At 38.7% G+C, this 14,458-nt stretch overlaps 2 protein-coding genes and 1 pseudogene across 3 annotated transcripts in view; 2 read left to right on the forward strand and 1 right to left on the reverse strand.

Annotated features, from left to right (window-relative positions):
- DLAT (dihydrolipoamide S-acetyltransferase) overlaps positions 1–7,633 on the forward strand; it is a 29,249-nt gene extending 21,616 nt beyond the window's left edge. The window contains exons 12-15 of the mRNA XM_058690240.1: positions 4,026–4,188; positions 4,696–4,832; positions 5,400–5,605; positions 5,860–7,633. Coding sequence (XP_058546223.1) covers positions 4,026–4,188; positions 4,696–4,832; positions 5,400–5,529 — 430 coding nt within the window. The 3' untranslated portion in view covers positions 5,530–5,605; positions 5,860–7,633. The remainder of the gene's footprint in view (positions 1–4,025; positions 4,189–4,695; positions 4,833–5,399; positions 5,606–5,859) is intronic.
- Positions 7,634–9,413: 1,780 nt separating this feature from the next.
- PIH1D2 (PIH1 domain containing 2) lies at positions 9,414–14,453 on the reverse strand. Of its 2 annotated transcripts, none has more exons than XM_058690268.1 (6): positions 14,223–14,453; positions 13,218–13,436; positions 11,985–12,108; positions 11,374–11,619; positions 10,779–11,038; positions 9,414–9,778 (listed from the first exon to the last, which is right to left on the reverse strand). In XM_058690268.1, the coding sequence occupies exons 2-6, from the start codon at positions 13,392–13,394 to the stop codon at positions 9,644–9,646; spliced, it is 942 nt and encodes a 313-aa protein (XP_058546251.1). In that variant the 5' UTR covers positions 13,395–13,436; positions 14,223–14,453; the 3' UTR covers positions 9,414–9,643. The 2 variants fall into 2 exon arrangements, with proteins under 2 accessions (XP_058546251.1, XP_058546252.1); XM_058690269.1 differs by having other exon boundaries at positions 13,218–13,420; positions 14,223–14,358.
- Positions 12,103–13,148, forward strand: LOC131488437 (large ribosomal subunit protein uL23-like; annotated as a pseudogene).
- Positions 14,454–14,458: the final 5 nt, after the last annotated feature.

The following is a 14,458-nucleotide window of genomic DNA, read 5'->3' on the forward strand; positions in this document are numbered from 1 at the left end:
CAGATTGAAAACAATGTAAAACTGTTGACGAGGTAATGTTCAGTTAGGAAGGACTACAAATTCTTTGAGTGTAGGAAAGGAAGGTAAATTTACAGATATGAATAATTAAAGTTGATAACAAACTTTAGAAAGTAAGGTTGAAATGGTTTTTATTTACCAGTTAATTCTGCTGAACTTTAATGAAGGCAAATTGAAAACAGTACCAAGAAACACATTTGTTAATATTATGTGGGGCTCCTGGGTGGCTCAGTTGGTTAAGCATCTGACTTCGGCTCAGGTCATGATCTCACGGTTCGTGGGTTTGAGCTCTGCGTCTCAGGAAACTAATATTGTTTCCTGAAGTGCAGAGCCTACTTCATATCCTCTGTCTCCCTGTCTCTGCCCCTCCCCTGTTCGTGTGCTCTCTCTCTTAATCTCTCAAAAATAAATAAACATTTAAAACAAAGTATATGGTAGCATGTGGCTGGCATGGTGCTGTCTTTCACATGTTGTCTCATTTTAATCCGTATGGCCACCTTATGAATTAGGGACTTTCACTTCCATTTTACAGATGAAGAAACTGAAGCTCAATGAGTTAAATAACTTTCCTTGTTAGGAAGTAGCAAAACTGACTGGAACCAGGATTCTGACTCCTGTGCCTAGGCTTGTACTATGTAGATTCTTTTATGTTATTATTATTTAATTTTTATTAAAATAAGAGTGTATACATTAGAATATTGCTCCCTGAGTGGCTCAGTTGGTTAAGCATCTGACTTTGGCTCCGGTCATGATCTCACAGTTTGTGAGTTTGAGCCCCATGCCAGGCTCTGTGCTGACAGCTCAGAACTCTCCCTCTTTCTCTACCGCTCCCCTACTTGTACTCTGTGTGTGTCTCTCTCTCTCTCAAAATAAAACATTAAAAAAATTTTTTTTTAGAATATTGCTCCCTGGCTTACAGTGACCTACTCAACTTTTTTTTTTTTTTTTTTTTTTTAAATCCAAGTTAGTTAACATAATGAAAGAATGGTTTCAGGAGTAGAATTTAGTGATTCATCACTTACATATAACACCCAGTGCTCAAGCTTTGTGTGGTAAAAAAAAAAATTTTTAATTTTTATTTATTTTTGAGAGAGAGTGAGCAGGGGAGGGGTAGAGAGAGGGAGACAGAGAGAGGGAGACAGAGGATCCAAAGCAGGCTCTGTGCTGAGACCAGAGAGCCTCATGTGGGGCTTGAACCCACAAGTTGCGAGATGATGACCTGAGTTGAAGTCAGATGCTGAACCAACTGAGCCACCTGGGCGCCCCAACGTACTCAACTGTTAATCTGAGGTCTACTCCCAAGAGGCAAATACAACTTTTAAACTGTTTTTTTTTTTTCCCCTAGTATTTACTTTTGTATTTCTAAAAAATACACACACACACACACACACACCATTATCCTATTAAATTGATTACAAATTGATTACAGCACAAATACTGGATAAATCAGTATTCAATATTAATATTTTTATGCCCATAAAAATATTATTTATGACTAAGAGATGTAGTATGCTGTGAATAGTGACCAGGCTGATCTTAATGGTTCCCTAAGAAGGAGCTAGTTTTCTATGTACTCACCATCAGTTCTTTCTGAAAGTTCCCAGGAGAACTCTAGACCATTTTTCAATCCTGTCAGATGTCACAGTAACCTACTCATGCTTTTTCCTTTGTCATCCCCCTCTGGGAGGACATCTGAGGGTCTTACTGTGCCTTATAGACTATATTAGTTTCCTAGGGCTTCTGTTACAAATGACTACAAAATTGGCGGCTTAAAAGAAAAATTTATTGGGGCGCCTGGGTGGCGCAGTCGGTTAAGCGTCCGACTTCAGCCAGGTCACGATCTTGCGGTCTGTGAGTTCGAGCCCCGCGTCGGGCTCTGGGCTGATGGCTCGGAGCCTGTTTCTGATTCTGTGTCTCCCTCTCTCTCTGACCCTCCCCCGCTCATGCTCTGTCTCTCTCTGTCCCAAAAATAAATAAAAAACGTTGAAAAAAAAAAATTTAAAAAAAAAAAGAAAAATTTATTCTCTCATAGTTCTGAAGGCCAAAAGTCCAAAAGTAAGGTGTTAGCAAGGCTGCACTCCCTCCATAGGCTCTCGGGGAGAATCTTCCCTTGTTTTTTCCAGTTTTGGTGGCTCCAGGCATTCCTTGGCTTGTGGCTGCATAACTCTAACCTCTGCCTGCATCCTCACATGGCCTTCTCCTCTGTGTCCATGTCTTCTCTTCTGTCTCTTACAAGGGTACTTGGCATTGGATTTAGGGCCCACCCAGATAATCCAGGATGATTTCATCTCAAGATCCTAATTGAATCTGCAAAGATCTTTTTTACTAAATAAGATCACATTGATAGATTCTGGGATTAAGACAAAGATGTATCTTCTAGAGAGCTGTTAGGAACATATGTGTATAATTCTTTGTGTTGACCTACATTTTTATTTTTCTTGGGTTCATTCCTTGGAGTAGAATTGCCCTTCACCCGTTTGTTTATATAGCCATTGAACAGATATTTATTGAACATGTACTGTTGGCTATTTTCATCAGTGAACAAGGTGAGAAACACCATGCTTACTCTCTTAGGAGGACAGGGTAGTTAAGAAAGGTGTGTTCGTTATGTCATACCTTGGCTAGAGCCCAGTTGTGATAGTCACACACTATCATTAGAGCACATCCTTGAGTTTACAAGTGACAATCCCACTGCCCTGCTCAGCTTGGGCATTTTGAGGGCTCAGCTTGGGCACTTTGAGGGATTTGGTACCATACCATAATATTCTAAAGCTTGTGCCTAGAAATAGCTGGAGTTCTTCCTGTGAAGTTTTAACTTTTTTTCAGTTGCAGAATACATCAGCACGGGCCCTTACACAGACCCCAAGGAGGCTGTGGATACAATTTGGGAGTTTGGGAACTTGGCTGAGGGGGAAAAAGTCATTCCTTTCCACTAGCCTCTAACTGAAATTTGGCATTTCCTCTTACCGTAAATGTAGAGAACAAATCAAAGAGGTATTAACAGTACTTGTGCTGGTGACCAGTAAAAATCACCTATTTTCATATCACAGCTTTGTTGCAGGAGTCTTAAAAGTGGTTTTTGCTTATCACTACTTCAAAATTGTAGCAATTATTAGACCTATTGCGTGATCTTATTAATACAGAAGCACATGTGTCACAATTTTTAAAAAATTTTTTAATGTTTATTTATTTTTGAGAGACAGAGTCAGAGCTCAAGTAGGAGTGGGGCAGAGAAGGAGGGAGACAGAATCTGAAGTAGGCTCCAGGCTCTGCACTGACAGGCTGACAGCCGCGAGCCTGAGCTGGGGCTCAAACCCCTAAACCATGATATCATGACCTGAGCCGAAGTCGGAAGCTTAACCGACTGAGCCACCCAGGCACCCGCAGTTTTGTTTTTTGAATAGTTTGGTAATTGAATTTCAGTATAGTTGGGGCTTTTTGTTTGGTTGTGTTTTTTTGTTACTTGTAATTTGAGTATTTTATTTTCTGTGTTAAAAATATATACTCTGAGAAAGGACACAGATGCAAAGGTACCTGTGGCATAATACAGATTGGGAATCCTATTTTTCTGTCCTGAGACACCACCACCCTACATCCTGAGCTTTGATTCTCCCACGGTGCAGTCCACTCCCTCCACTCTTCCTTCCGTCTGCTCAAGCTCTGCCTGGAGGCTCAGCTCCAGCCAGTCCACTGCATCTCAAAATCCAGGGAGTTCTTTGAGTTCTTGTTTAATTCTCACTGAATGCCGGGCCTTTTCCACCTGCCAGTCAAGGCAAGTGGGAGGCAGTTAGAGGTTATGTGTAACCAACCCCATTTCTTGTCCATTTGCAAAAAGTCCAAGTTAGGGAAAGGGCATAGCAAAATGTAAACACCAGAAGAGATATCTCTCTGGCTGAACAGTAGGCCAGACTGAGATAAATATCAATATTCTTGCTTAACCTGACACATAAGCTCTTAATATTGTTGATGATTATTGAAGTGTCCTTTTCTCTTTTCTTTTGCAATAGAAATCATGTAGTCGATATCAGTGTTGCAGTCAGCACTCCTGCAGGACTCATTACACCTATTGTATTTAATGCACATATAAAAGGACTGGAAGCCATTGCTAATGATGTTGTTTCTTTAGCAACCAAAGCACGAGAGGGTAAACTCCAGCCTCATGAGTTCCAGGTACAGTATTACTTATTTACGTTCTAAATGTTAAGAATTACGTTATTTTTAAGGGCAGCATAATGCTTTTATTGCATTTTCCACCTTTTGATTATGCCTTGTATTCTCATGGACACAAGGCCCTGAAAATAAAAAGTAAATAACCTATCAGAAGCTGAAAATAAGATATTTTCCAGCAATTTGCAAAAGGCACACAACTGACTTTTGTTCATATTGTAATGCTTGTATATTTTCATTAAAGTGTATTCCATTCAGGCCTTTTTCCCCACTTTCAGCTTTATTGTTGTATTTAAATAGCAAATAAGAATTATATACATTTAGGTTGTACAACTTGATGTTCTGATATGTGTATTTATGCGCTTACCATTTTCCTTTCCTTTTTTTTTTTAATAGTTCATAGGCCTTTCTTAAAGATGATCTTAAGGTCTTTTCATGTAACATTTTGTCTTTTTTTTTTTATGTTGAGAAGCAGTTAACATGATCTATTTTTAATCTCTTTTCTTCTAGGGTGGTACTTTTACAATATCTAATTTAGGGATGTTTGGAATTAAGAACTTCTCTGCTATTATTAACCCACCTCAAGCATGTATTTTGGCGATTGGTGCTTCAGAGGATAGACTGGTTCCAGCAGATAATGAAAAAGGGTAAGTACCAAAATAAAGAGGGAGTTGTAAGCTCATTTTCATTCCATTATACCTGTTTTTGAGTCTCAGTTTTATAATTATTGGCATAGCCTGTTGGAGCTTAAGGTAGAGTCAGATACAAGTCTAGAATGAAGTTTCTCAGAACAGCAACTCTTCTTTTACTAAATGCAGTTAATCCTATATGAGATGGGAAGGCTGAGTTATCATAGGTCAGGGATCAGCATACGTTTTTGTGGAGCCGGGTTGTAAATCTTTTAGGTTTTCTGAGTCATATGGTCTCTGTTGCAAATACTCTGACGTGGTAGTGTGAAAGCAGACAGAGGCACTACGTAAATGCATTTGACGGGATTTGGTCTGTGAGCTGTAGTTTGCCAACCTATGCTCCAGATGGCTGTTTGGTCTGTCAAGCTGGAGGTTGAGCTAGAGGTGTATAGTACATAACGAGTAAGTGGAAAATAATAGTATCTGGTTGGAATTACAGGGTAGGAGTTGGCATTTGGGCTGGTTACTGGCTAAAAATTAGCAATTGCTTTCAGAATACCTAATAATGTTTTTATCTTTTTCTAGATTTGATGTGGCTAGCATGATGTCTGTTACACTCAGTTGTGACCATCGGGTTGTGGATGGAGCAGTTGGAGCCCAGTGGCTTGCTGAGTTTAGAAAGTACCTTGAGAAACCTATCACCATGTTGTTATAATTAACCCAAGAATTTCTAGACTCTCCCAGGTCACAGTGGTTCATTCTTATCAAGATGCAAATATGTTATTATGCAAGTGGTTCTTTTTTTTTTTTTTTTTTTTTTTTTTTTTTTTTTAACATTTTTTTTTTATTTATTTTTGGGACAGAGAGAGACAGAGCATGAACGGGGAGGGGCAGAGAGAGAGGGAGACACAGAATCGGAAACAGGCTCCAGGCTCCGAGCCATCAGCCCAGAGCCTGACGCGGGGCTCGAACTCACGGACCGCGAGATCGTGACCTGGCTGAAGTCGGACGCTTAACCGACTGCGCCACCCAGGCGCCCCGCAAGTGGTTCTTTTTATTTTGAAGTTAACCAGTTATTTTTGAGTCTGTCCAGATAAGTTATTTGTAATGGGCATTACTGAATTTTTTAAAATGCCAATTACACCTACATATTGTACACATTTAATAAACACCAGATTTTGAGCTGTGTATTCCTAGTCAAGAGAACATGTGGTCTAGCCCTTTGGTGAGAAGTACTTCCATTGGGAAATGCAGAGGTAGAATTGTGGTTCCCTACTGAAACAGATACATAAAAGTAATCTGGATGAAACCTTGAGGTTTTGAAATTTAATTGCCTCATGTTTTGCTTCATTTGAGGGAAAGAGAAGTCAAGGAAAGAGAGAAAGGGTTTGAATTAAAGATTGATTTTGGAATTTAACCCTGTTACATGATCTTGGTTTATCATGGATGGGAAGGGTAGAGAACTTTAAGGAAAATAAGTGACATTTTAAAAGTTAACATTTTCTTACACTTCTGCAACTGAGTGTTCTTTGTTTATTTTTCTATGAATTCCAAAATGGTTGTTTTCACCTCTTAAGATGGAATATATAAATATAAACCAGCTACTTGGTATAAATGAGAATTTGTGTGGGTATTTATTTAAGCAACTTACATGTGTAATTCTGAGAGCAGAATTTACAATTAACTCCAAATAAAAGAATATGCTTATAGAATTTAACAGAGAGAAGTTGTGAAAGTAGAATTCTTCCTCCATGATTAACTGGTGGTTACTGACAAATGAACTTAATTGCCAGAATCTGTTACTCAAATAATATTGGAAAATTATATCAAGTAACTATGGAATAGTGTACATATGTAAAATATGGTTTCTAGTGAGATGTGTGCCAAAGTCCATTTATCACCAAGACCTGTCTGAAAGGAAGAGGGAAGAGATACACTGGTAAGCAGTTGGGAGTGCTGAAAGGTTAGAAGCCAAGTGGTCACTTCTACTTGGATAAAGTAAGAAATGTTCAGTGTGTACAAAAAAAAGTGTTCTGTGTTTTTCCACCCAGTGTTGTCTCATGTACAATATGAAAGTCCTAAAATCCTATTGGAGAGAAAAAAAAATCGTTTAGGTTGCTTGCTACCCAATCAGCCTAAACATTTTTTTTTTTTCCATTTTGTTATGATTTGCCTTTCTTCTTGGCGAGGGGGGGAAGAGTAGGAGGTGATATTCAGGATAATAAAAATGAACTGGGAACATTATCACAATTCCAGACTTTCTATTGAATTGATGTGTTTTAATAAATATTTAGAATTGTTTATGATAATTTAAAATCAATCTGATCAGTGTTTTCTTGTGTATATGTGGAACAATCCCCGAAATTTAGGTCTTTCGGTGTTGAATTTATTTCTAAATGTTCTTTGTTACATGGTGCACAAGTAACACTGCATATATTCCAGAAATATTTCCCTTGCTGTATTATTATGAAAACAATTCAATACATTAATCTGATTTTTCAGTAATTAGTAATGTTAGCTTGAATTGAAGATTATGCGGAAGGAACAAGTTTATCACAAGGGACCATCAGTATGAGGCACATCTGGTTCAAATACATGAAACTTCAAAGATAATTCATTCTTGGCAAATGCTTATGGCTCTGTTGTTCCCTTGAAAGAAAAATAAAAGGTTGTCTTCTCATAAGAATTACTGAGTTAAAAATTAATCTGAGCTATAACCTAAATCTGGACTCAGTCTATTTCTCTTACCACTATTGAAAGAAAAAAAGTTAAAAGTTTTGGTTGAAATTATTTAAAAATTAAACTATATGTTTTCAATGCGTCTTGTCTAATTTTTGATCTGTTGGTAATTATTTTTCACATTAAATGATTAAGGCCAGGGATAGCTATGTATGTGTACTCTCTTAATAGCAACGCATTTTAAGCATAAAGTATTGGTAAAATAAAGGACTGAATTTAGCAGAATATAATCTAACACTTAAAGTTCAAGGAGTTCTAAAGCACCTCGTGGTGGGGTGCAGCACATAGCAAGGTGAAAGCATAGTCTGGCCCTGTTAGATAGTTGACACTGATCCTGAGGTTTGTGAGTGAAGTTACAGGAACCCCAGGCCTGGTCTGAAAAAAAAGTTAACCAGCCGGAGAGGTGATATGGAAAGGTAAGGTGGGAAGCATTCCAACTTTTTTTGAAGGATGGAAATATACTAGGTGTGTTAACTTTAGGACATCACATTATACAGCTCTAGAAAATTTTCAGAAAGTAAATTATCCTATTGCTGGGAGAATTCAAATCCAACCAGGTTTAGGAGAATTATATTTGTTTTTAAATATCACGGTATCAACTGTTTATATTACATATACTATATTCGTGTTTTTATTATTAAATTTATTTATTTTTGAGAGCAAGCAGGGGAGGGGCAGAAACAGAGGGGACAGAGAGAGACTTCCAAGCAGGCTCTGCACTGTCAGCACAGAGCCCCATATGGGGCTTGAACACACAAACTGAGCTTATGAACTGAGCCAAAACCAAGAGGTGGACACTTAACCTACTGAGCCACCCAGGTGCCCTGACACTTTATTAGTGTGTAAAGTTAAAAAGCTTTAGAGGCGCCTGGCTGGTTCAGTCAGAAGAGCATGTGACTCTTGTTCTTGTGAGTTCAAGCCCCACGTTGGGTGTAGAGATTACTAAGAAAAATACTTAAAAAAAAAAAATAAAAAGCTTTAAAATTAACGAGGACTTTAAAGACCTTATGTTGAACTAGAAACTTACAAGGAAGATGTATTTATACAAGATGATCAAGGATGTTTAAAGTTTGATGTGAACATTGTTGGGCTATAAATTGGAAAGTTGATATCTTTGTGTTGAACAACCATCTGACAACTTAGATGCATGGAAGTTGAGAAACACATCACTTCTGTCTTAAAATCATTTTTTATGTTTATTTATTTGGGGACAAAGGTGCAGAGAGAGGGAGAAAGAGAATCCCAAGCAGGCTATTTGGGGACAAAGGTGCAGAGAGAGGGAGAAAGAATCCCAAGCAGGCTCTGCATTATCAGTGCAGATCTCCTGAACCGTGAGATCATGACCTGAGCCAAAATCCAGTCGGATGCTTAACCGGCTGAGCCACCTAGGTGCCGCTTAAAATTATCTTCTTAGGAGAAAGGCACATGTCCCGAAGTCAGCTCCTTTTTCTTAAGGTTAGATTATTTTGCGTCTTAGGTGCAGTAACACCCAGCTACTGTTACTGCATCACTGTATCCAAGACCAGTCCTTTTGATGTTAAAAGGTCTGAGTAGCTTGCACTCCTACCATCAGGGCTATTTTATAGAAGTACAGAGGTTCACAGAAGCATAGGTTTGCATATTTTTACATTGGCCCTGTATCTTTATAGCTGGAGGAACTGCTTCAGTTCTTGGTAATAAAAAATTTACATAGTCTGGGATTTCTTCCTGATGCAAACATTTACTAGAGACCAGAAAAACAAGTAGACCAGAATTCCAACCAGTAAACCAAGAATTCTCACAATTTACTTGGAAACAGGATTTTCCTAAATGACAAGTTTGTTACTTTTAAGACCATTACAAATAGCTTCAAAACAAGTATATCATAGCAATACTGTTTTAATAGTTTCTGCTTCTAGCCAAGTGTGAGGGGAGTTAAAAAAAAAAAAGTATAAACATGTTGATGAGAAAATCTCATTTCATTCAAAAGAACTCTTAGGAAACATGAAACCAGTATTGAAGATAAACCACTACCTCTTCACCCATAATGAAGGTCCTATCCTTCACATGCCTGTAGCACTGAAAACCCAAAAGCAGATGATGCTCTTGACTTATACCAGTGGCATTATGATGATTAATGTAGCTTTCTCTTTGATAAATTTTGCTGTAGTCATTTCAGTATCCACAGATTCTGGAAGATTCAGATATAATCTGTACTTTTCAGGGACCTCAATCAGTAAGTCATCCTAAGAATAACAAAGATGAAAATAGAAAAGATTTCTTGGTTAAAATATGTGTTACTGGGGATTATTCCCAGTTATTCACACCTTTCCCATAAAATGAGGATCCCATTTACTGCCATGTGACTTGGCAATAAACTGTAAAGTTGCTGTTGTAGCTCCCTGAGGTTTTGGGATTATTTGTTATTGCTCCTCAATACATCAAAAGTTCACTGCTATGGTGCCATAAAACAGCTGTTGCTGTCCCCAGATTATGTGGCACTGACTTTGTGACTGACCAGGAAACAGCAAGGAAAATTTATCAGCGATAGGAAAAACGGTGATCCAGGTTTTAACAGTGATGATAAAGGCCTTAGTAAAACTATCACAATAATTTGAAAGGCAAGTAACATGTACCTGGTTTGTGTCTTTAGGTAAAGAAGTGTGAAAATAGAATGTTGGTAGCATGCATTAGTCTTACTGGCTACATTTAATAAGCTACTACAAAAAGAGATGAGCTGAGAAAAGAATTTCCCAGTTTGTAAGTAGGATTAAAAGAGAATATACAGAGCCCAGGAATTCTAAAACGTCAGGACTGAGAAATAGGACTAAGTTTTATTTTCAACCAATTATTTCTCTTGTTAGAGGATTATACATCCTTGCCATTTGAATTCCTGTGAGAATATTCTTACTAGTCCTATTGATGTAGGATTTGGCCTTGTGACCTGAGTTTGGCCAACAGAATGTGGAGTAAAAGTGATATATGCTATGTCTGAGAGAAAGTTTTAGGAGCCATTGCATGAGTTACCCGTTTGTATTTTCCCTCTTCCATGAGAATGGCATATCTCAGATGGGACCTACCCCTTCACCTGTATCTTGAAATGTGCAAGACCCTGGAGCAGAGGCCTAGGTGACATGTAAGCTGAGTAAACTGCTGTAAACCACTGAGATTGTGCAATTTGTTACTAGAGTATATTATAGTAAATGTTGACTGACACAAATTTATAGTATTACCTACTCGACTTACCTCAGAAACACTAAGGTCACAGACAGATGCGGAATTAATACCAGGTAATTCAACTTTTATTTCAATTTTCAGAGGTTTCTCATTCTGATCAGCCACAATTTTTAATTCATAGGCTGGTTCCTTCATCTCTACCTGGCTCTCTGTACTGGAAATCTCCTCTATCAGACACCTTGTTTTGCTTGAAACTTCATCTTTTGGCAATAAAAGTTGGAAGGTGTCTGGATTGCTCACAGTACTACTTATCTGTTCAAGGGTTAGTTCTTCAGGAAAATAAAAGGGGGGGGGGAGATGAAATTAAAAAAAATTAATCAACAACATAAAACACTATGAGCTTTAGTGTGTGTGGTGTTAGCCAAAATGACAGATAAAGCTGAAGCTAAATTAGTTTGGGAATCTTAAACCAAAGAACTTAGTTAAAAAGTTTGCAGTACTGAAAAATCTTTAAGGACATGCTAATATTTCTAATGCCCAATCTTTCTATTTTTCTATCTTAAGTTTCTCTTTTAAAATCAAGATTTCTAGTTTGCAAAATGTACACAGGATGCAAAAACAATTTTAAATCAGTTAAATTTTCCACTTACATTTCTTAACTTACCCTTTTTCATTTTCTCTCTTAAATTTGTGGGGTCAGTTTGCATTCTCAACAGATTTTGTTTCATCCTTTGAATGCTTCCTTTTATTCTAAAGTTAGTAATGCCGTAAGAGTGTGAGAGAGTGAATTGGAGTTTTTCCTCAATGCATTTCATGGCCATCTGTATTAATTGATCTTTTTTCACTTGGTCCTTTTCTGCTGCCTGGAGAACATCAGGATTGTAGGCCACATCGATGACTGTATAAACATCTGTGTGTGTAATTCAGAGGGTGTGAAATGAAGACAACTCATTTCACTAATGGTACTGTCAGTTAATTTATTAAGCCATAATCCTGATAAAATTAGAAAGTATAAAGTATTCCTGTATTTTTCAGAGGTAATCACACAGTTGCTATATACACAAATTTTCAATTAGGGCATTTCTGGGCATTTTATATGGATTATTAGAAAAACTGAACCACATTTATATAAATAAAAGTGCTTATTAGTTATTAACTATATTATAACCAAATAAAATATTTTACTTATACTGCCTTTTACCAAGTAAAATCTGGTACATGCTTATTCCCAATAAAGTTTTTAAAATATGCTTAATCTCCCATAGTTCTATGTACCTGATGTCTCAAACCTATCTTCTGGTCTGCCAATACTTAGAGGTACCGGATGAGTGTTTGACTGGGGAGCTGGGATCCTTTTCCACTGACACAGGTTGATGAAAAGTATTTTTTCCTTTGGTTTCTAAAAAGCAAATAATTTTTCATATCTCAAAACCTAGTTGTTTTTTTTAATCATAGCCTAAAGGTAACTCAGATAATTTTATGCTCTAAAATAGCCATTCTGTGTATTAAAACTGTGTTTGAGCCCTTTCACGAAGATGGCACCTAAGGCGAAGAAGGAAGCCCCTGCCCCTCCCAATGCCGAAGCCAAAGTAAAGGCTTTGAAGGCCAAGAAAGCAGTACGGAAAGGCATCCAGGGGCCTAAAAAAAAGGAGATCCACACATCACCTACATTCCAATGGCTCAAGACACCGAGTCTCCAAAGGCAACCCGAATATCCTCGTTAACAGAGCCCCCAGGAGAAACAAGCTTGACCAGTCTTTCCCCGTGACTACTGAGCCAGCCATGAAGAAAACAGAAAACAACACACTTGTGTTGGTTGGGGATGTCAAGGCCAACAAGCACCAGATCAAACAGGCTGTGAAGAAGCTCTATGACACTGACGTGGCCAAGGTCAACACTCTGATCAGGCCGGATGGAGAAAAGAAAGCATATGTTCGACTGGCTCCTGACTATGATGCTTTGGATGCTGCCAACAAAATTGGGATCATCTAAACTGAGTCCAGCTAGCTAAATCTAAATTTGTCACCATAAAAAAATAAAACAAAACTGTGTCTGAGAAATTGTACTGTTACCTGATTTCCTCCAAGCTACTGACTTTCCTTCGATATACAGCTGCCACTGCCAGAGGAACTGGGAGGAAGGAGGGGGCACTGATCCAAGCAGCTATTCCAGGTGAATTTAACCTTATTTCACCACTTCCTTACCTCTCAGCCAACTAAGTTCTTTTTAGGTGAAAAACCTCCAACTCTATGATTCTCTGTTAAATCATTTTACTTTTTTTATTCTAGTAGAAGATGGCTTATTGTGAGATCTCCAAAATGTATCCAGTGGGAACTTCCCATTCTTACTCCTTCAGCATGATCCTCCACACTGTTTCACTCTCCATTTAGAGTGGTAGTTTCCCTCGAGTTTTCTTAAAGTCGCAATAGCTAAAGGTAAGTTATTCTCTGATTATTCCAGGATTATTTCAGTCAAGACCTCCCATCCCTGGGAACCAACTCTACATACCAGGATCCTGGTTTGTAGACAGAGCCATGGTTCTGGGGTGGCACAGAGCTGTTCCCCTTCTTTCAGCTGCTGTTGAATAAACTTCTCGTAGCCCTCAGGGTTGCTTTCAGCCAGATCGTCTAGGAGGTTCCAGAACTGAGTAACTTGGGTGAGCAGACCCTTTGAGGAAGACTCCATGATTGAGGTGAATAGGCCTCTTAAGTCTGTGGAAAGATAGGACTTAAGGGGAAAAAGGTCTGTGTAACTAGTGATTCATTTCTTCTTTTGGAGAAGGAAGAACAGGTCTTGTTTGGGTGAAGTCAGCACCCGTGTCTAACAAATTGTGGATCAGCACTATTTTTCTTTTCCTTATTCTCTAATTATCTAGCACCCCTTCTTAAAGTTTTCAGGTTGTCGTCTCAGATATCAAGTCCTTACCTCTGCCTAGACCCTCTCAAGTGCTGAGGGGAGTCACTGAAAGTCTGGATTACTGGTGATTTTCTTGTTCCAATACCTGGGTTTTGGCTGACCGGTGCCTATCCAGTCCTGAAACTGCCAGAGGTGTGTGTGGGGTGAGGGCCACAGGAGACATCCTCATAGCTTCCTCCAGCTTAGGCAAAGCTGGAGCCGGAATGCCTAGATCCCATTTTAGCTTTATCACTTAACTTAGGTGTGTGACCCTGAGCAATTAGGTTATATACATCAGTTAATTCTCAAAATGAAGACGGTAATACCTATGCCATAGGTTATTGTGAGAATTAATTAATATGGAGAAACTGGGACACTTCGTTAACACTGTATGAGAGTAATAATACACCATCTGTGTCTAGAGATAACCTCCCTTGCCCTCCTCCCCCACTGGAGAGGAGTCCCACAGCAGCCACAGAATGAGGCAAAGAGGAGGGAGGCTTGGGTTCTCCGAATACTATAGTAGGGTTAAACTATTTTTTTTTCTTTTTTTAGTAGGGTTAAACTAAATGGGAAGCTTAACTAAAGGACAATCACTCCAGAGGTCGGCGAACCCACCTCCTCTCTCGGTTCCTTGACAAACAGCGACACCTGTTACCAGGGTAACCAGACCGGGTCCAACATCTAATTGGGTCCGGAAAGCTCCAGGCAGAAAGGACTTTTACATCTAGTTCCGGAATCTCCTCTTTCTTGCTTTTCAGTTGAGCCTGACCCACTTCTTTTCCAGGAAGGCGCCCGCCTCCCTTCCGCACCTTTCGATCTCTAGAGGATCCTGGAAACTCTCCTTGTGGGAG

Source organism: Neofelis nebulosa, chromosome 10 (genome assembly GCF_028018385.1).
Source record: "Neofelis nebulosa isolate mNeoNeb1 chromosome 10, mNeoNeb1.pri, whole genome shotgun sequence".
In the NCBI taxonomy this organism is placed as follows: domain Eukaryota; kingdom Metazoa; phylum Chordata; class Mammalia; order Carnivora; family Felidae; genus Neofelis; species Neofelis nebulosa.

Excerpts from the sequence above, each read along its gene's own strand:
- PIH1D2 (XM_058690268.1), bottom strand. The coding sequence starts at position 13,394 with ATGGAGTCTTCCTCAAAGGGTCTGCTCACCCAAGTTACTCAGTTCTGG. Across the intron at positions 11,620-11,984 it reads AGATAGGTTTGAGACATCAG|ATGTTTATACAGTCATCGAT; the intron begins GTACATAGAACT and ends TTACACACACAG. Across the intron at positions 9,779-10,778 it reads GTGACCTTAGTGTTTCTGAG|GATGACTTACTGATTGAGGT; the intron begins GTAAGTCGAGTA and ends TGTTATTCTTAG.